At 37.7% G+C, this 26,900-nt stretch overlaps 1 protein-coding gene across 4 annotated transcripts in view; it reads left to right on the forward strand.

Moving 5' to 3' along the window:
- The window catches only part of DNAJB4 (DnaJ heat shock protein family (Hsp40) member B4), a 36,308-nt gene extending 11,595 nt beyond the window's left edge, over nucleotides 1-24,713 (forward strand). For 3 of the 4 annotated variants that reach the window (XM_080623336.1, XM_080623335.1, XM_080623338.1), the window contains exons 2-4: nucleotides 15,426-15,711; nucleotides 18,509-19,083; nucleotides 20,692-24,713. In XM_080623336.1, coding sequence (XP_080479462.1) covers nucleotides 15,501-15,711; nucleotides 18,509-19,083; nucleotides 20,692-20,925 — 1,020 coding nt within the window. In that variant the 5' untranslated portion in view covers nucleotides 15,426-15,500 and the 3' untranslated portion in view covers nucleotides 20,926-24,713. Of the gene's footprint in view, nucleotides 1-11,699; nucleotides 11,789-15,425; nucleotides 15,712-18,508; nucleotides 19,084-20,691 lie in introns of all 4 variants that reach the window. The other variant, XM_080623337.1, reaches the window with a different exon arrangement.
- The last annotated feature ends 2,187 nt before the right edge of the window (nucleotides 24,714-26,900 follow it).

The raw sequence follows: 26,900 nt of genomic DNA on the forward strand, positions 1-26,900 counted from the left end.
TTGCAAAAATTACTCATTGCCTGTTTTCTGAAATTTGCCTTCTAAGAAATTAAATGTGGTGTATTGGTAGGCAGGCGTTTGCACTGTGCTGCTAGAGCATGAGAACTTTGGTTTTGCTGTGTAAAATAAGCCTCACTTCTACAGTAACTTCCCCTTACTAAAGAGGAAAGTATAGTAGTCTACCACTTTCAGAATTTTATTAATTAGTGAAAGACATAAGAGGTAACAGAGTATGGAATTTTAAAATGTCTTTCAGTATTTCTGTTAGAGGTTGGAGGAAGCTGTCTCCCTTAACTAAACTTGTCAGAAAATGACATCTGTCATGGTTTACAGGCCATAGTTGTTAGGTTTTATTCAGTAATCATTAGACTAGAGCATTCTGGTAGATATGATTACTGAGAAACAGGTACTTTAAATGAAAAATCCAACAAAGTCAGAGAACTTTATGTATAGTGTGGATTGTCATAGGCTTAAGTAATAGATAGTTTGGGGGGAGGTTAACACTAAAACATAAGCAAAAAACCCCCACATTTGTGTGGTTTTGAGTTGTTTTTAATCAAATATTGTGTGTGTGAAGGAATCCTTACTTCTACCAAAAGTTAGTCAGGGTATTTTAAATTTTTTAAATTGCCTTGTTTCAGGTATTGCAAAAGCATAAATGTGGAAGTGTGGAACTGACCCAAATCCTCTGCATAAACCAAGACACTTCAGTGCATGCTCACATTTAGTTCTGTGGTTGTTTTTGCGTTTTTGTTGGGTTTTGTGTGTAGGGTTTTTTTTTTTTATTTTTTTTTCCCAGGTTTTTTTTTTTTTTTTTTAGTTTTTTTTGTTTTGGTGGTGGTGTATATTGTGGTTTTTTTCTGTTTTTGTTTTTTTTTCCTCTTTAACAATTAACTTCAACTTTGATCTCTGGTGACCAGAACAGAGGATAAGGCAGTCCTGAAAGAAGTGGTTTGCTAGGACAAGTAAGGAGACCTCTCACAGGATCATAAACTGTTTCTTATTAAGTTGCCTCTGCAACTCTCTGGGTACCATGTTTTGTTTACCTTTGCCTCAGTACATTAAACACCTCTGTAGGAAAAGTGATTATGGTCTCTATCAGAGAAGGATAACCATTGTGATAGCTTTACATCTGCCTGCTTCTGCTTCCTGCAAGTCATTGCTGGTGTGAGGAAATTTGCAGTTGTTTTCTGATGATTTCATCACTTTAGGAGATTTAAATCAAGCAATTTGGGTTCTAACAGTCAGTTCATGCTCCTGCACTGGCAAAGACTGTCCAGGATCTGCAATGTTACTAGTAGAAAACTCCCTTATGTAACTACTGAGAAAAGATTCAGCATGTTCTCTATATCCTAACAGCTGTTGATCTGTCATGAGCTTTCATATTTACCATATGTGCACTGAAGAAGTAATTACAAATTTCAGATATACAAATTGGATCTGAAAGAGAATGTATTGATAGAAAACCCGTAATATTAAGCATAACTTAGACTAGCTACAAAACGTATATAATGTTCATAAGTAAGTTCTCTTTTGAGAGAGATGGGGGTCAAGTGGAACAGTTCTTAGGACTGAAATAATATTACTGTGCAGAATTCACCAACTTAGATCACCTACACAGGGTGATCTAAGTGATGGCCAGTTGTCTTCCTACCTAGTCAGCAAATACTCCTATTATGCTTCATTCTAGACAGATGCAGAGGCATGGTTTGTTACTGAGGAATTGGAGGGGGTAGGAAAAAGTATTTGTGTGAGAAGGTGGAAATGTTGAAGAGGAGGGGCAGCCTGCTCTGCGGCAGCTGCTGTCACATCTGCCTTCACTCAGTGATGATAATGCAGCTTTTTTCTTGGTTTCTGGGAGAAGAGCAAGAGTGAATTTGCTCCCTAAGCCCATATCTGGTCCCCTCTGTACCAATTTTTATATAGTAAGTTTCAAAAATCTTGAGAGATTTGGAGTCCTGGCTTACATTTAGTAATGCTGCACTTAGCAAAACAGTTTTACTGTATTAAGTATTTGAAGAAAAGCTGTAGAAATACTGTAGATTGCTTAGAGCATTTGTCTTGCGCATTTTACTCTTGTGAATCTTGTGTATTTTGATTTAAAGCTAGAATTGGGTTGGAGCTGCTGAAAGGAAATTTAATAGTAAAACTTTAAAGGGAAGAAGGGGGCTTTGCCCTAAGGGTGCTGTTGATGTCTACCAGCAGATTTGATTCTGGGCTTGAGAACAGTTGAGCAGTAAAAGGCTGATTGATGTGACTAGGATTTTGACTGACTTACAGAAGGCTATTAAATTTTATTAGGTGTGTCACAAATACTGAAGAGTAGATCTGAGAGCATGCACGTCTTCCTTAAATACTGCTGAAGTATGCAATGAGACAGTGTGGATCACTATATAGAAAGAATGTAGTACAAAAGGCAGTTGGATAATATGAGTCAGCGTGATAATGTGGTCGTCAGTGTTCAGATTCTGACTTGTTGGGGGGGGGGTGTGTGTGGATGTTTTTGCGTGGATGTCATGGGAAAGAAAACTTTGGGAGCTCAGAATCTGTTTGCTGTGACATTTGCAAACTCCTCCCAGATGGTGGAAAATGGTGGGAAGAAAGTGTGAAAGGCCTCACTTTAAATTAGTTGATGGAGCTAAGGCATGGAAGTTGAATATGAATGAGAATTAGGAAAAGCAGAGCTGGGGACTGGGAAAGGGAGAGCAAATACTGGTGTAGTAGCTGTCAAGGATAGAATGTATCCCTCTGTCAACAGAGCACTGAAAATTGTGCCTACAAGTTGTTAATAAGCCTATAAATACATATTTTTATTAAATTAGGCAGTAATGTTCAGAATTCTAATCTCAAGGTGTGAAAAACTTTATTCTTTATAGATTGGTGTACTTCCTAATTACATAGGCCTGATCCCTACTAGTATTCTTTCTGATGCTGTTAAATTATATCTAACAATTGTATTTGTTAATTTGAGAGTCAGAGCACCTTATTTTTAACCTAACTGTGCATGTATCAGTGTAAAAAAAACCCAAAAGAAAGTGCATAGAAAGGTAAATGTCACCCGAGGATGAGGAAGGAAGGAAAAACTGAAGGGTTGGTTTTGAAGTTTTAAATTACTAATCCCTTCAGTCCATAAAACTGTGATTATGACTGAAAATCCTCTTAAACTTTGTTGGTAGGGTTACATACATGTTCTGGGGAAAAGAATTGTTTGTAGTGAAGTTTGTGAATGTGCAAGGATATTTTTCTTCAATAAATCAATATCCAAAGACAGCTTAGAGAATGTTGTAGTCTGACTGCCCCTTCAGTATCAGGTGGTTAAAAGTATCTTTGTGTAATAGTTAAAAGCCCAGTTGTATTTAAAAATGAGCCCTCAGTTATGATGCTGCGTTGACTTGGAATTGATGTGAGTGAAGAGCAAGAAAACAGGAGGTTCCGTAAGTTTAGCTTAAACAGAAGACCATACACCTGTAAATCTTTTGACTATGGATGGGTATTTCCTGTAGAGAATATAAAGAAACCTGATTTAAGCTATGGTTGAAACATTTGAAAAAGTAAAGAGCAACTATTTCGGCTTTTATTACAGAACATTCTTATAACTAGGGCTGCCTTTATTTCTGTCTCCTGTAGGTGAACAGAAGTACATTCTTACTGATATATGTTCTTTCAGGTTAAACAGTTGTTCTGACATCTTTACCAATTCTTGTCTTTATGCAGCAGTTAAGCATGTGTGTTTTCAGCCTTGCATGTGAAACTAGCTGCGTGAATCAGCAGCTGGGTGGGATTTCGACCAGCACACTCCAGAAAAAGCATTGAGTGTGACAGTCTACTTTTGCTTATGTAAGAACAGTGTGATCACATGTCCACGGCAAAAATGTGTACAGTTCCTTATTTGGTAATGAATTAATAACTTTCATCTTTTTGGAGTATAATGACAATTAAAAACAATACAGTGTAGCTGAGTCACTTTTCCAAGTGGATTTACTTGTTTTTGCAGTTGGTTTCTTCATCAAGACTGATAAAATAGCTTTTTTTTTTTTTTTTTCTATTGGAGGGAACCATCAAGTAGAGTGTGGATAGGGATTGCACAGGTATCTTCAATCTACCCTTCACCCTCTTACATGTGATCCACAACTGTGATCAGTATCATGTTTTATTCATATTTTTCTCTCAGCTGTTCTGTTTTCTGATAGTTTTTCAATTGTGTCAGAAAACAAGGAGGAAAAAATAACTTGCAGACATGACTTCTCTGTTCCTTACTTATGGAACATGACTGAAGTAGTGATAAAACTCTAGATGAACGTATCGGTCTTCAGTTTAAACCTGTTGAGCATCTTCACCAGTAGGAAAATATTTCTGTAATGTATTATGTTCCATTAGTGAATGTTCCAAACTGGCAGTGTGTTGGGGCTGGTTTTATTTTTTTTAAATAGAATGATTCGAAATGCTTAGTGATAGGCTGAGAAGCATTGGAAAGAAAGACTTCGGGTTCAGAGCAGGTCATATCTGAGTTGTGCAAGTGCCAGCTTCTCAGAGATTTTTAGTAAGAGCTAAACTGTAAGGACTGTCTTTATTCTACAGGTGCCCTGAATGCTCTGCTGCTGCTGCTTTGCTGAAACAGCAGGTTGTTAATTATATTGTTTGGGGAAAGAAACCCCTTAAAGATTCCCTTGTTGTGAATAACAGGATCGCTACCATATTTAAGGTGAACACCAGTAAATTGTTAGAGGTGTCACCCTCCTTTATCTACAGGTGAAAGGCTAAAAGAGGAGCTGTTGTATGCTACTTCCACTGAAATATTATACTAAACAGCCTGCCTATCTTAATGTTTCCTGGGTGATAAGGTAACTGTGATAACTAATTTTATGTAGGGTATTGAAATTAATGTATTTTAAAATGCCTTTAAAACAATTTTTTTCCGTTCCAATTTCTTGAAGGAAAGTCAGCAAGGGTTATTGTGGAAACTAACACTATTTTTTCCATTGTCCTTTTCCTGTTAATCAGTACATACCACTACTATTAGGTCACAGAAGTTCTCCTACACCAGGGTTCTTTTGGTGGAAGAACTGGTAGGGAGCCAACCTTAGTTCTCAGGGTCTGAGCTGGCTGGCCTTGTGTCCAGTCTCAGCTAGCCCACAGTGAGTATTACTTTGGTTTGTGCCAGCTGGCTCTGGTCTGTGGGATGGAGAATGTAGGACTGCAGGAGTAGTGTATGAGTTTGCTATTCTGTCTCTATGGTTTTAGGGGAGATTTTGGTCCCTTCTGTTCTTCAGGAGTAGGGCCGAATCCAGTGAATGCTATGTCAAATTAAGCCTCACTTTTACTGAAAACAGGAATATTAGAAACATCTTTATACGTGTTACTAAGTACCTGTTCTAAAAAAGTCTGTTTATTGTAAACAACACCCCTCTATGTCACTTAGATGGAAAACAGTACAGATATACTTAATATTTATTGCTTATTTTCCGAGCTTTATATAGTAAACAAATCTGCAGGTAGGAGAATGAGGGCAGAGGTCTACATGTCCTTTTTATATACTTGTTTCATAGGAACAGGTGGAGAGGTGGTAGGAGAGAAAGAGGAGGCAATATGGTTGCAGGTGGTACCCTGGATTGTAATTTCAGTTCAGTTTTAAGTAACATGCCTGTAGTGTATGTACATTAAAAACCCCAACAAACCAAAAACCCCAACAAAACACCCCGACCCTCCCCCAAAAAAACCCAACAAAAAACCAAAAAACCACCAAAAAAACCCCAGCAAAAATCAAAGAAACCCACAACCAAAAAACAACCAACCAGAAAAAAAAACCCAACCTGAAAAAGCAAAGCAAAAGCTCCCACCAACCCTCCTGGCAGTATTACTTTTTTTTTTTTTTTTACATATGCAAAACAATACTCCAGTTTTATGGCAAGGAAGCATGTTAGAATAAAGAGTACTCAAACACTTCCCTTCTAAGATGTTGGGTGGAGAAGACCTCTAGCACTTGGCTGAACCCATACAGCACCTGTGTGTCTCTGAGGTTGACTAACATAATGCCAGTGCTCACATTTTAAGCTTCTGCGTTAGAAAGTGTTCATTCTGTCCAACGAGGAAGTGGCTCAATTACATTACATTGAGATTTTAATGAATCTAATGAAGGTGCTCATCTTGAGATCTCTGAACTGGTTGTCCATTAAGTGGTTTGTTTAGCCCACTAATTTGCATTTGAAAGTGGCCGTAAGTAGATGCTTCTGGGAAAGTTAGAACAAAGGAAACAGGTAGTTGTCTTTTCGCCCTTATAGAATAGAATAAAGGTTGGAAAGGACCTTAAGATCATCTAGTTCCAACCCCCCTTCCATGGGCAGGGACACCCCACACTAAACCATGCCACCCAAGGCCTCATCCAACCTGGCCTTGAACACCACCAAGGATGGAGCATTCACAACCTCCCTGGGCAACCCATTCCAGTGACTCACCACCCTCTCAGTAAAGAATTTCTTCCTTATATCCAATCTAAACTTCCCCTGTTTAAGTTTGAATCCGTTACCACTTGTCCTGTCACTACAGTCCCTGATGAATAGTCCATCCCCAGCACCCTTGTAGGCCCCCTTCAGATACTGGAAGGCTGCTATGAGGTCTCCACACAGCCTTCTCTTCTCCAGGCTGAACAGCCCCAACTTTCTCAGCCTGTCTTCATATGGGAGGTGCTCCAGTCCCCTGATCATCCTCGTGGCCCTCCTCTGGACTTGTTCCAACAGTTCCATGTCCTGTTTATGTTGAGGACACCAGAACTGCACACAATACTCCAAGTGAGGTCTCATGAGAGCAGAGGAGAGGGGCAGGATCACCTGCTTCAACCTGCTGGTCGCACTCCTTTTGATGCAGCCCAGGATACGGTTGGCTTTCTGGGCTGCGAGCGCACACTGCCAGCTCATGTTCATTTTTTCATCGACCAACACCCCAAAGTCCTTCTCTGCAGGGCTGCTCTGAATCTCTTCTCCTAGGCTTCCAGATACTTGCAGCTCAGGGAATTCCTGCTCTGGCTTCTCTGTCGAGAAACAGTGAATCTCTTCTATACTTTTTCAGTGTCCCACTGAAACTTTTGAGTTTTGAAACTTTTGTCCCACTGAGTTTTGAGTGTCCTTTAGCAGGTAATTCTATCACTTGTATTGCTTCTTAATTTTATTGTTGAAACTGGCTTCCACTAGTTTCACATGGTGGCTCTGGCTTAGATGGGAGTAGGCCATGAACAGTTCATGCCTCCTCCTCCTTTCTCCATCATTTGTAGATCTTGTAGACCTTTGTGACTTCTGGCTTTACAGACTGAAGAGCTCAGGCCTCCTCAGTTGTTTCTCATGTGTGAGCATTTGCATATCTTTATTTTTTATGGTCCTTTTCTGAACATGTTTAAAAAAACCCCAACACATACTTGGTTTTGGGGAGTTGAGGGGAACAGAACTGCACCAGGTTATGTTGTAGATGTACTGTACTGTTCATATGATATTAAAATGTTTTCTGTTTTGTTCTCAGTTCCTTACCTGCTACTTCCTGGCACTTCTTTGGCTGCTTTTGCTGGCTACCAAGCAATCTTGTTTGCTTTTTCACACTGGTCAAAATTAGTCAGCAATTTTTTTACGTTTTATAAACAATATCTACTTTGTTATGTGGTATACTATTTGTGGTGAGAACACAGTGTAACATGGAAGCCTGGGGCATATGTATAACCAATAAAATACTCCTGTGTGACAATATTTAAAACATATTCGGGGTCTGAGTATGTTAGCATCTGAGAATCTGAAAGACTTGCATTGTATGTTGTACAGCAGTATGTTGTTTCTTAAAACAATTACTGGAAAGGCTATAAAGCTTAATACATTCAAATAAAAAGCAACTAGTGTTGGAGGGAAACTGAATGATTACAAAGCCTCAAGCTGTTCATAATATTAAATATCTTTACTTGTTACACAACCAACATAGGAAGGTTGGTGACAAAGGAGTCGGAAATCTGACCGGTACAGTGTGATAAATATCTGATTAAGTCTGATTCTTTATTTGCATATGGGTTGTTTCAGGACAGAATTCTTTGAGTCCTTGATAAATTTGTGAGTGTGACAGGAGTCAGAGCCAAAAGTAGTTAGGACGAATATCCAGATTTACATGTCAAATTGAAAGGAGGAACTTTGACTACTCTATTTTTCTGATTTCTTTGCCCCAAGCTGGTATCTTAATAGTAAATTGTGCAAAACTTATCAAAATAGAATGATTTCTTAGAGGGAAAGGAACTTCAGCTTCCTTACGAATGCAATTTTTTTTTTTTTTTTTTTTGTAGTAACAGGAAGAAGATATTTCTCCTTACCAACACGGTACACTTCTCCATATAGAGGTTTACAAAAGTGTGTGGCAGCAGTGTTGTTTGCTACTTGAAGTTTGTGATAGTGTGGTAAATAGGCGTAGTCAGTAATATGAGGGAACCTATTAAATGTTTTGCTTGATTGGCATTTTTCCTGGTTGACCAATCAACTGTTTTGATGAAGAGTCCTTTACAGAAATTTATGTGGGTGGGAACTGGACACTGAATCTAAGTAAGGAATAGAAAAACACTTGTGGAATCTGTGTATTCTTTCAGAGGAGGGAAGCCTTAATCTGTAAAAGAAAATACTTTGTGTCTGTGTTGTTTTGTGTGACCATACTTCAGATATTCCCTTTTTATTTTTTCCCCCAAGTGCAGTCTGGTACTTGACTGAAGTAGTTAATCACACTATTGTGAAGTGAGGGGGAATTAGTTGCCTTGTCATCAACATGTTACATCATAACTGAGTCCTAAGAACTTTGCCTGCTTGCAAGAACATGTTCATTCCATCTCAGCAGTGGAAAGTTAAATCTGGAAAATTCTTCTGAGTGTATTTTTTTCTTCCGCTACAGTAGCGATTATGACTTAGTAGACAAGAATTGGGTATGAGAAAGCAATTCTTTGTTAATGACATATTAGTTTGCTATGTGGTGATAAGGGATCCGTGTATATGTGTTGTTAGTGTCCTTGTTGTGTTTTTGAAGATAGCTGTGACTGTTTGATATAATATTACTTGAGATTTAGATTTTTTTTTTCTTAGCATTGTCTGTATCAGAAATACTCAATTTCTGAAGAGAACAACACAACCCTGTAACTTAATATATAATAAACAGTAGGAAGTTTTAATGTGAAAATATGATGGGCATTTTCAGTTGTGTATAATGTTTCTAGTTTTTGGTCTATTGTTACAAAAGTAACAAGAAAAAGAAAACCAATAAAAAAAAAATTGCTAGTGCCTGCTGTCTTGTCATGTATCTTCCAAATAAAATTGGAGGCTGCATGAATCACAGGCTTAAAAATTCATTTTGAAAGTTCAGAAGTGGTAACATTATATCTCTGGGTCATAGCATTATGCATTTTGAGATATAACACTTGAACCTGAGCTATAAATTCATGTCAGCTCTGGAATATATGTTTAAAGTAAGCTTTTCCACAAAAGACCTTAAAAACATGTCTTTTGGCTTGCTGGCAGAGGCATAACTTTATGATATTCCAGGAATATAATAAACATTATTTTGAAGCAGAACCAATACTATCAATATAAAATATTTTTGTTGATGCTAGGACTGGTATAACTGAAATGTAATGAATTTAATTGTCTTAAATAACTTTTTATCCTGCAGTTTCATTTAATATCTCTTCCTGAACCAAAAATAATCAGACCGGTTCTTTCCAGACAATGCTGTCGACTTTTTAAATATAGAAAGTATAGTACGTATGTGTCTTATGAAGTACTGTTTCACAGTGACTTAGATATCTGTCTAATAGGAGGCAGATAATTTTGTAAAGCATGACTATACCTATCCCACTACTTTTCTTCCTTTTTAATCTGTGAGGAAATCAGAAGCCAGCAAGTCTTTTTAATGCAAGCTTCTGTTGTCAGTGAATTGCATTAAATTGCACTGTTGCATGTGCCTTAGGAAAGAACTTATGATTTATGTAATACATAAACTAGTCAATGCTTCAGGGTGCATTTCAAATTTAATCTTTTACAAGTTAAGTGTTGCCAAGGCACAATGTGTGCAATATGAAAATATAAAATTATTGTAGGGCTACTCAAGAATGCTCCTTAACAAAGTTAGTGTCACTGTCTATTGTAACTTTGTAACTCTATTATTATTTTTAAGTTTTTGTGGTATTTCACTTTATTTTATGATTATTTATATGTAAAATCAACCCTAGAATCCTTATGTATAATGAACTTCTTACTTTCATCATAGTAGCAGCATGTTTCTCCAGAGAATGAGTACAAACTTGATAAATTTGGTTAGTCACTTGGGTGTAAAGTGTGTGACTCAATGAAGCTTTTTTTTTTTTTTTTTTTTTTTTTTAAGGCTGTTGACTGATTAGAAAGGATTCTTGGACTCTGCAGGTCTCACTTTGTTAGCTGTAAAAAAACCATTTCAACTATTTGTTGCTTTTGTTGTAAACTCTAGAATTTATTTCTATGTATAAAACTAGCTACGGAATACTTCTGTAGTGAAACTAATGAATTAATGAATGGGGCTTGCTTGTGCAAGGTCTTATTCACAAACCAAAAGTATAAATGTAGCTCATTTAACAACTACATACAGGTGAAGATGGTGGGGAGAAAAGTCTTTGTCACGTTCTTTTTCTGTGGGAAAATAACGGATGGTCTTATAGTTTATTTTTGTATATGGATGTGCTTTCTTCAAATTATTGTAAGGATAGTGTAAATTTATTCCGTTCATCAATGTGGGTTGGCAAATACTATGATACTTAATTGTGGAAGAGCTTTTCTGGGGAGGGATTTGGCTCCTCTGCCCTGACATTTATGTGCACATGTGTATTTATAGTTGTGATCTGTCTGGAATTTGCCTTTGTGGTTTTGTTTGCTCTTTAACTTGTTCAGTGATCTAGTCCTGTCTTTTTCAGTTTTGATTCAGAGGTTTAATAGTTGAGGGAAGCATAAGAAATGGCTTAATTTATAGGAAATAATGAACAGTTTTATTCAACCTCATATATTTCAGGGAATAATGGTACCGTCCTGCTTAGAAGCTTTTCCTTAAAAAAAAATTTATACTGGTGTTAATTTATGATTAATCTAGAATTTCAGTTCAGTGTAACTGTTATTGTGAATGTTTCCTTAATTTCAGTTCTTATGAAGGCTTCTTTAAAGAGAGCAATGAATTCAGAGTTAATGCTATCGATGCAACTCTTCTAAGACCTGGTGGTGGTATGACCTTGCTCCCACTGTTCTGCCAAAGTAATGATGTGTAGCACTTGTCCATATGTATGCGAGTTGAAGTACAGTTGTTCAGAGTGAATAGTTGGAAAGATATGTTAAAGCCACAGTTATTTCACTGAAATACTAACTCAAGTGAAATGCTGAATGTAAGTAGTCAAACTCAATCTTGGAAGTGAAGGTGCACTATCAAAGGAACAAGTTATGGCTCCCTAGAATTTCATAAACATTTTTAAATTAAAAAAGGAATTCTTGTATTCGAAAAGTGGAATGTTACTTTCTTGATTTTGATCAAAGAAAATGGAAAATCCTCTAGATGAAAGTAGGCTTAAGTTGGGCAAGTTCTATACAGTTTCAAAATTCTATTAATTCTTTAGTAAATTGTCTACTTGGCTTTTTAGTAATCTGTTATAGTTGAAGACACTTTTTTTTTTTTTTTTTCCCCAGATGACTTTCAAGCACTTGAACTGAAATTCCGATTTTATATATTTGGATTTTAATTTGGACTGTAACAAATAATATCAGTGTAAGGAAGCGTAAGTACAGACTGCTAACTTTCTCAGTGCATAAGAAGAGTACCACAACAGTACTCTGAAGTAGGTAGGGGACACTTGCTCGGCATTTAAGCGGAAAATAAAAATCTTATTCAGACATATTGGAAGTGGAATCTTTTCAGTCTATGAGAGTTTAAGTGCTTCAAATTCTAGGTGTTTATGGTAACATATACGGAAGATAGGACTATAGCAGTAAAAGTAAGGGAGTTTTGGTGGTGGTGGTAGTGGGCTTGTTTTCCTAAGCTGTTTTGGTTTGTGTTTCTGTGCTTACTCGAAGGGTCTGCAATGCCGGAAGTCCTTGTTGTGGAGAGTACATGAAGGATTTTCCTTCTTTTCTTTTCCTCTGAAGAGGAATGTGAGATAAAATGACAAAATGAACAAAAAAGAATTTCAGAGATCAGATATTTAGAGTTCTCAAAATCTAGCAGCTGTGATTCATTATCTGTCCTTGAAATTGCTCTAATACGAGGAAGATTGGAAGATGCAAAAACTTTATCACAGTTACTGAATGGATTTCGGTGTCTTAAGATGTCATGGTATGACTGGATGTACCCAAATGGTAATTAGTGCCATCATTAGATGTTCATGTTGTGCATGCTAGTCTTCTAATAATAATAATTTTAAAAAGTGTTCACTACTTCTAAGGGAGATAGATCTCTCCTATTACAAATTGGTTGAAGAACTCAATAAGCATGTGAGAGGAACTGCAGCCTACATGTATTTCCAAAAGTTCTCTGATTATGTGAGAAAAGAAAGGTTTCAGCATGGGAAAAAAAGAAGGAACATGTTTTCTAGAAGGTGGCACTCCAGTTATCCTGTCAACTCTTAGAAGATGTGAAATTCTAGACTATGAATTCATTCTGATGTGAAGATCCCCTTCAGAGTAGGAAAGTAGAAGTAATGTAGTCATTGCTGTACATCTTGCTCTAAATCCTGACTTCATTTTGGGATAATAACTTACCTAATTAGCGATGTAACTTGGCACTGATGCCAGAATAGCATGTTCCTCTCTATAGGGAGAGAAAGGATGCCTGAGCAGTTACTCACTGTGATTGATTGTCAGAATGTCCCAGTATAATTTTTTTTGTTACCAGAATTTGTAAGTTTTGACATTCAAGGAAGACAAACTTGATGTAAGAAAAAATCCTGACCATTGTGTCTTTTAATGAAAAAGGGAGTGCTAAGCTTTGCTAATTGCAGCTCCTTCAGTATCCTTTTGATTCTTAAAAGGAGACATCATTGTTTAATATGGTATTCTCAATTGGGAAAACTTCTTATGCCTTGTTTTTATTAAACTAGTGTATGCACCCTCTGCCATTTCCATTGACCAGAGGTTTTAGAAACCATAATGACAAATACAATCCTGGAACTAGTCTGAGTTACTGCTTTTCTTGACAATTCCATTATATGACAACACAGTGACCCAAATGTTATGGGATCATTCTCAGACACTCGCTGGTGGGAGTACTTCAAGTGATGCAAGTTATAATTCCACTAGATGTTGCTCAAACCATACTATGGGAACATAGGTGAGCATAACTCCTTTCTCTGATAGCTTTGCAAGAGAATTTAAGGCTGCTCTAAATCTTACACTACCAATAGCGATGATGTTTGTTTCCTGTTGTAGTTCAGAGTATCATAACTGCTGGGTTTGGATAGTGGTTTGTCCTATTTGCAACCATTTCCTGAGCATAGTAAGGTTAAAACTGCCCACTAACACGTGTAAGTAAAGTAGCTTCCTAGGGAGTGGTACCTAAAATCAACTGAAGCCCGGTTTTAATTCAAGCTGTTGTACCTCCTGCTTTTCAAAACTCCATAGCGGTGAAAGTGCTGAATTTCGGATGCAAGTCTGTGAGAATTTATATAATCTACTAATTATAAATTAATAAAAGTAGCACTTTCAAAAGAAAAATAAAAGGGTGATTAGTAAAAGACTAGCTTTATTCCATGTGGAGCTGAGCAGCAACTTCCTCCTTTAGCTGTAAAGATTGATTCTGTAACCTTGTATCTCTCAGTGTTCCAAAAATGCAAGTAAGTCCTGAGATTTGTTGGCAGCCTATTCCTTCTTTCAGTACCCTTCCGCCTCCGTACATGTGAAATAATAACTACAGATATGCAAAAGTTCTTGCTTTCTCAAATATTGTGATGTAATCTCATCTTTATTCTGTCTTCATTAAAAAAATAATCTAAATTAAGCAATTCCTGGATACATTGAGGAAATCTAGTCAATTCTATTGCAGAAATAGAAAAAGATAGGATGTGAGGAATAGCAGGGGGTGACACTGTCAGCCCTCTTTTAAGTTAGAGCAGATTCTGGAAAGCAAATTGTAATGTTCCTGGAATCAGAAGGGTAATGTTCACTTGAGTTTGATGGTCCCTTGGCTGCTATATGCTGGCTTTCTTAAACTTTTTTATCATTAAAAGGCAGGCAGTTGAACTTAATTGTCTTAACACAAGTAACTTCATAATTGAGCCTTGAAATGTCTTTGTACAGGTAACTTCTAGATATGGCCAAAATGGTGCATTTTAATACTTTGTTCCAGGGAGGGGTGTTTCTACAGTCTCATCAGTCTTGAAGTTTATTGCCGTACTGACAAGTAGTGATAATTTCTTGACCTATAACTCTTGAAGAAGATGCAAAAGAAGTCTTGCAGGCTGAAGCTTCCATACCATTCTCTCTGCATGAGAAATACTTCATTGCACTATGTATTGTAAAACAGATGCATAGAAACTAGGTATTTTTCTGTTGCTAACATCCAATTAGATGAAAGTTGCTGCTTGATGTATTGCCATACTTGTATAATAGTCTTGATACTACCTCTTGTGTAGAAGGAGGTCAGGGCCTGCTGCAGTTGAGTGGCTTGAGTTGTGGTAAACTGAATGATGTTTTCTTCTCAAATTTTATTTCTTACTGCTTAATTATATATGGCTGCAGTCAACTGTGATGGAAGGTGGCTTAATTTTATTTTTTAAGAAATTAAGTCATGCTTTCTGAAGCTTTCTAGTTAACTTTGGTGCAAAAATACTCTGTAGCCTTTGCTGGAAAGAGTACAAATCTGTGTTGATATGTTTAGAAAACAGTTACATATACTGCTGTCTCTATAGAAACAGTGAAGTAAAATGCTATGATTAATTTATATGGGCTATGGTATTACTGTTGGGGGAATTGTCTTCAGAGCAGCCTGGATTCAGCCCTGCTGGTGCAAGGCACTATCACACTGTTAAACCTTTAAACTTTCTAGTTGTTTGAGAAGGGAGGAAATAGAAGTTCAGCATTTTCTCTGTGTGTTTGTGTGTGTGCATGTGCATGCATGCGCATGCGTATGTGTGAGAGAGGGAGTGAAAGCTGTGCTGACTGTTCAGCTGGGGCAGTCAGGGAAATGACGTCCTGTATTATTTGTTGTTCTAGAAAGAGCAGAGACACGTACTGTAGATGGGAGGGCTCTAAAGAGGGCTGTGTCTTGTCCAGTGTGTATAATTATTTATAAATGAGCAACGGGGGAAGGAATGAAATGCAGAGAAGCTGTCTAGTGTTTCTTTAACGTATTAGAGAGTGTTGATTTATAACAGTTCTGCTTGTTTCGATTCCAAATTTGATTTTTGTTTTTTCCTTCTCTAGCATCTCTTCATTGCTAAGACACCGGACACTGCTTTTTCTATAGCAAGGAAAATCTGAATTTCTCCAACACTCAAGATGGGGAAAGATTATTACTCTATCCTGGGAATTGAAAAGGGAGCTTCTGAAGAGGATATCAAAAAGGCTTACAGAAAACAAGCCCTTAAATGGCATCCAGATAAGAACAAGTCTCCTCATGCAGAGGAAAAATTCAAAGAGATTGCAGAAGCTTATGAAGTGCTGAGTGATCCCAAAAAGAGAGACATTTATGATCAGTTTGGGGAGGAAGGTATGTATGTGTCTGTTATACTCTGATCACTTTCATTATGTTAAATGAAGCAAAATGTGTTGATTTTTAGGCAGTGCATTTGAACTGCTTGGAACTGCGGCTCATTAGCTTTTTAAATGTAAAATGAATTCAGAGTTTTAGTGCTAATATAGTTTTATTTTTTAATGTTGTTTTTTCTTTCTTTTTTTTAAGTCCCAAATACTTGACAGACAAAAAAGTTAATGAATTGAAAGTTTGTATGACGCACAAGTAGCTTTCTGGGATCACTTACTGCTGTCTTCCCTTGCCATAGCACTTTCTGAGGTGCAGTTGAAAGAGATATATTAATTTCTTAAATTTTTGCTAAAGGGTAATCTGCTTGATCTAGGTAGGGTGGTCCTGAGCAGAAGCCCAGGTGTCCAGTCTGTAGTTGTCCTTGGCTTCTTGCCTGGAGAGGAAAGAATTTGGCTGATGTCATGAAATACCAGAACAATTTTTTAGCTTTAATTGTAAACAGTGATAACACGCCAAGAGAATGAGGCCTCAGAAATGTCATATTTATCCTAAAATGGATATCTGGAGAGGATGACTTTTTTTTTTTTTTGTTTTGACCAATGTGACTTTCAGTCTTACGATTGAGCAACAGAGGAAGTCATTAACATCTCTCTCCTTAAATGTATAGAATCAGAAACTCCACATGAAATAATTACTTCTGTTGTGCCAAGTAGGTCCCCTCACTCCTTGCCATTTGCTCAGGGCCATATAAAGGAGAACACTTAAATAGCAGTACTTTGGGGAAAATTGTGGGTTCTTATGAATATATAATAATTTGGTCCTCTGTCATCCAGAGGTTTTAATGTAATTAACATCCATAAATTCATATAGAAGACCTTCAGTTTCTACAGAAGATGCGTAGAGAAGATTTTTTTTTTTTTTCTTTTGTTCCAGTGCATGGGTTCAAGGCTTTAATGCTGTTACTGAAACATCCCAGGAAAAAAGCATTTATGTAGATACTAGAGGTCTTATTGTTGCTTCTTGAGTCTTTTGCCTTCTTGCACTTTTCCCTTCTCACCCCCTGCCTCTTTTCAGTGTATCATCATATACCTGTTTACTCATTTGCATAATAAGTGCAGCAGCTCATCCTATCTACTTTCCTAAAATAGCACTTTAGTCACTTTTACCAAAGAGCTTGAAGTAAAGCATGTAAAGCATCGCAGCCTTTGGCATCCTAGTGTTGCATACTTGAAGACAGACGTTCAAAATGTAGATTTCTGATTATTTGGGACATAATATTAAACGGAATTATGGATTTTTGAGTGGTGAATCTGGAAATACCTACTGAGCCTCAGTTGCTCTCTGAGCTCTTCTGTTTCAGTGTAACTGGAAGTTGTGAGGAAAAGGCAGTGGGTGGGGTGGGAGGAAGGAGGAAACATCAGTGTTTTTACAGCTGGGAACTTGATGTGCCTTCAGTAAATTTGAGCTAGCTATTCCAGGAAGTGTCCGTCTACTATCACATATTGAATTCACTGATCTGCTTGTTTTACATTAATTGTAGTGTGACAGAAGGATGTACTATTGTCTGTGATGTAATATTGTCTGGTATTGAGATGGGGAAAGTATTCTCATCCTAATATCTTGGTTGCTGTTGTTAACCACTATTGAGCTTAAGCCCACAGAAGGTCCAAAACAGCAAAAAAAGCCCAAACCAAACCCCTTTTTCAAATTTAGGGAATGTAAGCCTCACTAGTGTAAGTGTTCAGATTTTTATGGCTATGGAAGCAGGATAGCAGCTGTAGTACTGAGCTGTGTAAGACTGGAAAAAAAAAAACAAACAAACCGAACCAGGCAAACATTTTAAGTTTAGAAATAAAAGTATCTATTAAGAAGACTTTCAGCCTTTCATCATAAAGGCTTGAGAAAGTATTTTGAAATGGTCAGTGCAGGAGAACACTATTAGGAAGAAATACTTAGAGAACACCTGTTAGAAAAGAGGCATTTAGGAAAATTAATTTTGAGCTGTGTTTGGAATGAGAGAGCAGGAAATGCAAAGGACTTTCAGTAAGAATTGTGAGGGAAATCATTATCTGGAAGAAATGAAATGTAAATCTCTCCTTGTAGAAGATAGAAGAGAAAGAACAAAGCTATTTGAGAACATTGATTGTTTTGCACAGAGACGGTGACAGTATGTGCAAGATTTTTGTACCCAAATGGGTCTTAGGAACTTCAAGCTGTTGTGATTTGTGGCTGCACTGAAAAAAGTTCCCATGTTTCTTACCTATTTTATATAATAGGAGCAAAAGCTGTGGTAAGTTTAGGATGTTAAACTGAACATTAATGAGGCATATGGCTACTTTACTATTGGCATGTTTTCACTCAAACTGACAGGAAAAGAGGTAAAGCTAGTTAACACAGAGTTAAAGCTGAGCTGTGGAGACTATGGATAATGTTGCATATGATACTGCATAATTTTCCCCAGAAGTGATCTTGAAGAGGGATGCAACTCATAACAGATTTTGCAGAACAAGAAAAGATCAAGTCTTCTGTTTTAAGATGCTAATTCTTTGAATAACTGGCTTCAATCATATGGAAAAAAAAGTTGAGGTTTGGAATACTTGTTCTTCTGAAGTAGAGGTCATTCTAGAGCTTCAGACTTTGTTGCTGTTCAAGCATAGCCTATTGGTGAGTCTTCATTGAAAAGGAGACCTTTTACTCTACTGCAAAGACCTTTTGACTCATCAGTTCCAGTATCATTACACTCTACAATAGGAAAGCTTATGCTAATATTAGATTTGTTTTTAACTTTGCTTATTTGTCTTAGGTTTGAAAGGAGGAGCTGGAGGATCTGATGGACAGGGTGGTACCTTCCGATACTCCTTCCATGGTGACCCACATGCTACATTTGCAGCTTTTTTTGGTGGCACAAATCCTTTTGAGATCTTCTTTGGAAGGAGGATGCCTGGTGGCAGAGACACTGAAGACATGGAGGTGGATGGTGATCCATTTGGATCCTTCACTAGTTTTAGTATGAATGGTTTTCCAAGGGAAAGAAATACAGTTGGTAGTCAGTTACGTCGTAAACAAGATCCCCCTGTAATCCATGAACTAAAAGTGTCATTAGAAGAGATCTATCATGGCTGCACAAAAAGGATGAGGATTTCACGTAAAAGGCTTAACCCAGATGGTAGAAGTGTCCGAACAGAGGACAAAATTCTTACTATTGAGATAAAAAGAGGATGGAAAGAAGGTACCAAAATCACTTTTCCAAAAGAAGGCGATGAAACACCTAACACAATTCCAGCTGATATTGTTTTTATCATTAAAGATAAACCGCATTCTCACTTCAAGAGAGATGGATCAAATATTATCTATCCTGTTAAGATCAGCTTAAGGGAGGTAAGTTTCTCTTTTGGTAGAACTCTAAATACTTAAACCTGTTACAGTATGATACAGTGGCTACCCTGTGTAGCAGCAGTAAACTTCTGGTGGGTTTGTGGGTTTTCTTGTTTTGGGTTTTTTAATAGTTTCACTCTAGTGATGTCACTGTGGCTACAGAGTACGGTTACTTATAGTGGAAGCAATAACTTTTGATAAATCTCAAATAACAAACACAAATACTGTTAACAAGTACATCTAATATAGCATAGTGGTGCTCAAGGCCAGGTTGAATGAGGCATTGGGTGGCATGGTTTAGTGTGGGGTGTCCCTGCCCATGGCAGGGGGGTTGGAACTAGATGATCTTAAGGTCCTTTCCAACCCTAACTATTCTATGATTCTATGCTCTTTACCGCTGTGATATGTTTGCTACTTCTGTACGACAAAGTAGAAATGTCTTAAATACTTTCACTGCCAACAAATTCTAAGTCTGCCTTTTTATGTCATAAGTTATTTCAGTGTGATTTCAAAGTACATGGAGATTGATTTCATGAGGATAAATTATTGTGAACAGGTGTTATAGGAGCTATATATAACAACAAAAATGGTATAGCTTTTTCTATATTCTGTTCCAAGTCAAAACACATTGGCTTTTAAAAGGAAAAATCAGAAATACAACTGAGCAGAGTTCTTAACAAGCCCCAATAGGTTCACTATTTAAAAGATATTGTAGCTGAGTGTGTGTAATGTGTTTTTATTTTTTAATTAGCATTAGGTGAAGAAATAAGCTCCTGTTTGCATTATAAACTCTTCGTGTACATGATGAGCTCCCTTAAAGGATTCTTAACTAAAAATCACATTTGAAGTGAGTTGAGGCACCTAAATAAGATGAGGGAGAAAAGACAGTATTTAATGTTGATGTGAATAATATAGTACCTTCATAGATAAGAGCCTATTTAGACTTACTGTATTATGTAAATTGGACATTATCAGTACAGACTAAGTGTGCTGAATCAGGTGATGTTGGAGGAATTGGAATGTTACCGGATCCTAGAAATGAAAGCAAGCTATTGGAAAAAGGAGGAGGTCTGTAATGTTTTAATTTTGATGCACTAAAACAGTTGTTTGCTTTTCTTTGAGCATTGCAAATGCTGTCTTAAGATAGCTGTGAAATTCAATGCCTCTGCTTACAGACACTTGTTTTGCTATGTTATATAGTATAGGTTGATAGTGTGTTACAGTAAACCCCTGTACAATGCAAACACACAAGAAATGGAACGGGACTCTTTTCAATGGAAACTGAGAAGCCGGACATCTGTAGAGAAGTATGAGTGAAGAGTTCACTCTATCTCAACTACTTTCTTACTTGATAATGTCTTTGAAGGGTATATAAGCTCATTACCAATCAGTGGCCATTGCATAAGATTAGTAAATTCTGTGATATTCAGTAGCAAATTGAAGCTTTCTGGTTTTGAGAGGACACTGTATTTGAATCTTGACTTCTCAGTAGTGTACAGTGGAAATACTGTTTACAATGTTAGTCTTTGCTAAATAAGTTAAATTCAGTTGTAGGTACAAATAAAGTTCTGACCAATTTTTTTTTTTTGTCATGATCCAATTTTTCTTTAGGCTTTGTGTGGCAGCTCTATCAATGTGCCAACGATAGAAGGAAGAACCATACCTATGACAGTAAATGAAGTTGTAAAGCCTGGCATGAGAAGAAGAATTATAGGATATGGTTTGCCATTTCCCAAAAATCCTGACCAACGTGGAGACTTAATTATAGAGTTTGAAGTCATCTTCCCAGATAACATTTCTCCAGCATCAAAAGAAGTACTTAGGCGAAATCTTCCAGTTTCGTAAAACTGTGTATGTCAACAGTTTAAATAGGACACTGGAAATGCTGAGGACTGGCAAGTCTGTGCTTTAAAAGTGCAATCTGTAACAACTAGTGGAATACTTTTTTTTTTTTTTTTCGTTTTGTGGGATGGGTGGGGGGAAAGTACTGTAACGCTGCATGAGAAGAAAAGGGTTAAGTGCAAGTCATACAGGTGATTTCTGCAGTGAAATTTACAGGGAAAACCATTCATTTATTTTACATCTTCCTAATCAGAAAAGTTTATTCATTATTTTGCCTAATGTAAAATGTAGTCGGTTTTTACAAAGTCAGCTCATATTTCTGATACAATACTTGAGCCTCCAAGTATTTCTTATATCCCTACGTTATCTAGAACATTACCCATTTATACAGAAATTGGACATAGTAGTAGAAATAAATATTTTAAAGAGCAAAACATGAAAAATACTGGTTTTGTATGTTGCCTTCCACTGCACAAAGCATAGGCTGGGAAAATCAGCTTGGACTCCTGAACCACCCCCAGTGGAATTAAATCATTTTCCTTACTGCCCCAGAATGTGTGAGATATTACAAGTCCAGCAAAGGGCATGTGGCTTAAGGAGCAGGAGTAGCCGTTAGCTATAGATAGTTCCTCAGCCTTCGGGCAGAACATCAAAAAGAGATTCTACAAGTACATAAACAGCAAATGGTGGGCCTGCTGTCAAATGGGGTAGGGAAGATGTGGTACTTGGTGCCTTCTTTGCATTAGTCTCTACCAGTAAAACAAGCCTTTGTGGATGCCAGGCCCCTGAGACTAGAGGGGAAGCCTGGAACATCGGTGTGGTAGGACCAGAACAGGATGCATTTAAAGTGGAAGTCTATGAGCCTGACAGGTTTCATCACTAACTGTTGAGGAAGCTGGCCAATGCCATTGCAAGGCCACTCTTAATTATCTGTGAATGGTCATGGAGATTGGGATATCTTCCAGTGGACTGGAAAAGAAAGAAAATATCACTCCTATCTTCAAGCAAAACAAGAAGGAAGATTTGGGGAGCTACAGGCTAATCAGCGTTATCTTAATCATTGGGAAGGTGATGCAGAAATGGAAAGCATTTCCAAAGACATGAAGGACAAGAAGGTGATCAGGAGTAGTCAGCATAGATTTACAAAGGGGAAATCATGTTTGACCAACCTTATTGCCTTTGACAGAGACAACTAGCTTTGTGGAGGATAGGAGAACAGTCCATGTTGTCTACCTTTGACTTTAGTAGAGAGTGTGATAAAGTACAGGTTTAATAGTGCAAGTACGAAGTGAGGTAGATTAAGGACTGGCCAAATTAGTGGGCACAGGGGGTTGTAATTAGTGGCACAAAGTCCATTTGGAGGAAAGTCAGTAATGGTGTACCCTGTGACTTAATACTGGGGTCAGTACTGTTCAACACCTTCATTAATGACCTGGATTATGGGATGGAGCGCATCCCTCAGGAAGTTTACGCAAACCATATAAAATTGGAAGGAGTGGCTGGTAACACCAGATGATGTACTGCCTTTCAAAGCGACCTCATCGGGCTGGAGAGCTGGACAGAGGATTCTCACAAAGTTCAACATGGGGGAATGCAAAGTCTTGCTCCTCAGGGAGCATCCCAAAGTGCTAGTACAACCTGGGAGCTGACTGGTTTGGAAGCAGCTTTGCTGAGAAAGACCTTGTGGTCCTTGTGGGCAACCAACTGACTGAGCCAGCAATGCACCCTTATGGCAATAAAGGACAGAGCTTTCATAGCAGGCTGAGGGAGATGATCCTTCCTCTACTCTCGGCACTGATGAGGATGCGTCTGGAGTGCTGTGTCCAGTTCTGGGCTCCCCAATACAAAAAAGATAGAAACTTACTGAAGCAAATCTAGCACAAGGCTGTGTATGAGAGGCTAGGAAAGCTGGAGCAATTCAGCTCGAGAAAGAAAAGACTTGGGAGAGATCTGACCACTGCATATAAATATGTAGTGGGAGGCAGTGAAGATGGAGGAGCTAGGCTCTTCTCAGAAGCTTTCAGTAACAGGACTAAGAGACAGTGGACATGAGTTAAAACACCGATTCCATCTGAACACAAAGAAACAGCTTTTTATGTGAGGGTGGTCAAATACTAGAACAAGTTTACCAGAAAGGTAGAGGAGTCACCATCCCTGGAGATACTCAAAACCTGTCTGGATCCTGGGCAGCCTGCTGTAGCTGACCATGCTTGAGCAGGGATCTCAGACTACATGATCCCAAGAGGTTCCTTCTAACCTAAATGATTCTATGGACTTGGACTTAGTACTTTGCAATAGACAGTGCTATAGGCCACATTCTGCAAACCAGGCTTAGCCCAAAGATGGATGGAAAGATGCACAAAGAACATTGTGAAAGCATTTGGCTAATGCAGGTATTTAAAGATCATGCTGACCGCAAGTATATATTGTTTTCAAAGGCTGAACTTTACTACCATGAAGAAGGAAAAGCCCAGGTCCTAGCTAAAGGAAAGCTTGCTTATGACACAAAGTGGGGTGGGGGTTGCCCATGAACTTTAATATGTTTGAATTGAGTCTTTTTTGAATACAAATAGGAGTTATTTGTCTTTAGAGTTAAAAGATGCATAGGGAAATGGAGAGCCCGCCATAATAGCCTAGTTTTGTAATACAGTAATAGGGCTGGTTCCCTTGATTGCGGTCTGATTTTGGTTGAAAGAAATGCTTTGCGGGCGTGCTTTATTACCTGAGTTTAAAATCATAATACAGTATTTTAACAACATGTTCAAGGCTTTGGGTTTTTTTTGGTGGTGGGCTTTTTTTCTTTTTTCTTTTTTTTCCTTCATAGGAAAATATGTAGGATTTGCTGTCAGCCTTTTCCCTGTGGAAATATGGTAGTTACCTGCTCTGTTAGGTAGCTTAAGAAATAGCAGCACTATATTCATATATGTGATTTTCTGCAGGAAAGTAAATCATATGGAAGTTGGGATTTAATTTTTACAATAACTTTAATGAGCACAAGAATAATCCCATTTCTGTTACTCAAAGGAATAGAACTTCTGGGAGATACTGTTTGAATCAATATTTCAACTGCAGATCTCTTCATACAGTGTCAGCTAGCTGTAGTCTTACATCTATAAGGAACTGAATTGCTGGAGCAGTATCACAAAGGAAAAAAAATTGCTGCTTAGTGCTTACGCTTATTGTTAACACTATATATTGTTCAAAAAATTCCCATTTCAGTATGTTCCGTATTGCATTTCTTATGTGGTTTTTAAGTAAAAGATGTAAAGTTGTTTTTTAACTCTCTTATCTTTTGTTATGATGGCAGATGCTATAAGCTACACAACTTTAAAAGCATATCATCCTAAATTACCTGTTTGTCAGTTTAAAAGCTAATGGAATTGAGCATTTTGTAATCCAGGGTCTTGTAACCATAGTCCAACTTGTAAAAAAAAGTTACAGCAACTAGGACTATTTTTTGTAACCGTCTTCAGGTAAGAGGAGTAGTATTATATTGAGGAATTGCAGTATCTTGTGTATTTAGAGTTGTATATATATATGTATAGCAAACTAAACTTTTTCAACTGTTTTCATGCACAAAATACAGAACTATAAGACTGGTATGAAATGGTTGTATTTCTTTTCTTTTGGAGAAGTAACAAAAGTATATGTTTCAGAAAATAGCATGGGAGAATTAATATCTACCTAATCCAGGATTCACAAAAATCAGTATTTTTCTAATCAAAAAATGTGCTTAAAAGCTATGTTTTAAACCTACTTGATTATTTAATAAAGGCTACTTGGGAGAAGGAGTCAAATACTCAGTCACCTACTGTATCCCTGACTACTGAAATACATGGAAATAAAATGGACATTCATAAAGTTGGGACGAGAAGGATATTTTGATCTCCTGAAAGCTTCTTAGGTGCCATAGAAAGTAAAAGTTACTTTGGAAGACTTAATTCAACAAGTCTATGAAAACCTTTACTTCTAAAGAACCTTTTTTAATTTCTCAGCATAAAACTTTAGGATAACCTCAAGCTGTTGGAAGAGTAGAGCAAGCTACATTACAGCTGTTTTTCTTTTCTGCCATATAGCGGTATGTGATTGCTCCAGAGCAGGCTTTCTGATGTCATGAGGTATTCCACTCTTACACTGAGCCTCTTTTGTATTGTTGATGCTGAAAACATGTTGAAGCCCATTTGTAGAGTGTGAAACAGATGTGGTTTTAGGTTTGTGTGAGTCCCAACCTGTTTACTTGTTATGGAATTGGCAGATTCTAACTGGTGTTAGAATCTGTTCTAACCACCTTCATCCCGTAATTTTGTGTGTAGTCATTTCTATTTGCTTTTCATAGGGTGGAAGTTTTCATTTGTATGTCCTCTTCTGGTATGTCCCCTTTTTTCAATGTGACCTTCAGTCCAAACCTCACTAACAGTGCTGAAGATTAGCAATATGTATTATGATGATCAGTCAAATGAGATTATCGGTGTTCTAATTCCAGTTATACCTTGAATACTAAAGAGCTAAAGCACCCTTTCTTCAAAGAAAAGGTCTATTGGCTTGTTTAGTTTTAAAGGCCTTGTTTGAGCTGTGCACAGGTATCAGTGTGCTGTGAAATTCTTGACATGGCATAGTTTTGCTTAGAGATGGAGGAGACTGGTTTTATTGACTGGATATTCTGCTATTAGTTGAGGATTAGGTTTTTTTGGAGGGCCTGTTCCAGAATAAATCAGCAATCTGGATGGGGAGTTATATTTGGCCAAGAATCAGTTCTACTTCTTGGTAAGTGCCACTAGCCCTATGCTTGCATCAGCTAAACTTCCCCTATTAATGAGTCATGCTTTGTGTTAATATTTCTTTTTCCTTGAGACATACTGGGTGCAGCTGGCTGGCATTTAGTTTTTGTTGAGAGAAGAAACCAACAATGGTGTCTAAACCTTATTTTCCTTGGCCTTTAGTTAAGGCTGTATGATCTGAGACATATTTACATCTTTTCTTATTCTTAGCCTGTAGCACTTGAATCTTTCAAAAGAAAACCCCCAAATCTTCAAGCCCTTAAGATACTTTCGCCCCTCCTCAATGACTTCATCTCTCTAATGTGATTAACAGTCTCACACAGCTCTCAGAATCACATTTTATCTGGGGTACTACTAAGCTAAAGGACTGAGTGAAGTCTGCAGCCTTTGTAAGGGCTTTGCTTTGTTCACAATGATTTTAAAAAGTGCTAGGCTGGTTAATCATAATGTCTCCCATCCTGTCCTGACAGACTGTGTTATTTCACTGCCTTAGTCACTTGTATCTTGATGACTACCTGTGTGTCTGGCTGACAGGAATCTCCAGTAGCAAGTACTTCATAGATAAGGATTTGAGAGAATGATGTGCATGACTGAATGGTATCTGTAGAATTGGATGGCAGAAAGAGTGGAATGCACGGAGGAAGGGAAAGACACTAGGTTCAGATTATTCTGGAGAAGTATGTTTTTAAAAGATCTGGTCAGTCATGCATTTGAAAAGCACTCCTGCCAAATCCAGAGTCACTTCCTCTGACTTCAATAGTATCAGTCCCATAGGGATCCACTTAGAGTTGTAGCGATTGTGGTAGCTTCTGAGAAGGTCTGGAGATGACTAGCCAACTGACAAACTAAATGCACTCCATTCCTTTCTACCATGTTGTCATGGTTTAAGCCCAGCTGGTAATTCAGTACCATGCAGCCGTTTGCTCACTCCCCCCCTTCCTCCCCTCGCTCCCGGAGGAATGGGGAGGAGAATCGAAAGAATGTAGCTCCCGCGGGTTGAGATAAGAGCAGTCCAGTAACTAAGGTATAACACAAACCACTACTGCTGCCACCAATAATAATAATGATAAGGGAAATAACCAGGGAAGAGAATACAACCGCTCACCACCCGCCGACCAACACCCAGCCCAACCTGAGCAGTGATCTAACCATTCTGGGTAACTGCGCCCAGTTTATATAGTGGACATGATATGCTGTGGT

This window comes from Psittacula echo, assembly GCF_963264785.1.
Source record: "Psittacula echo genome assembly, chromosome: 7".
Classification (NCBI taxonomy): Eukaryota; Metazoa; Chordata; class Aves; order Psittaciformes; family Psittacidae; genus Psittacula; species Psittacula echo.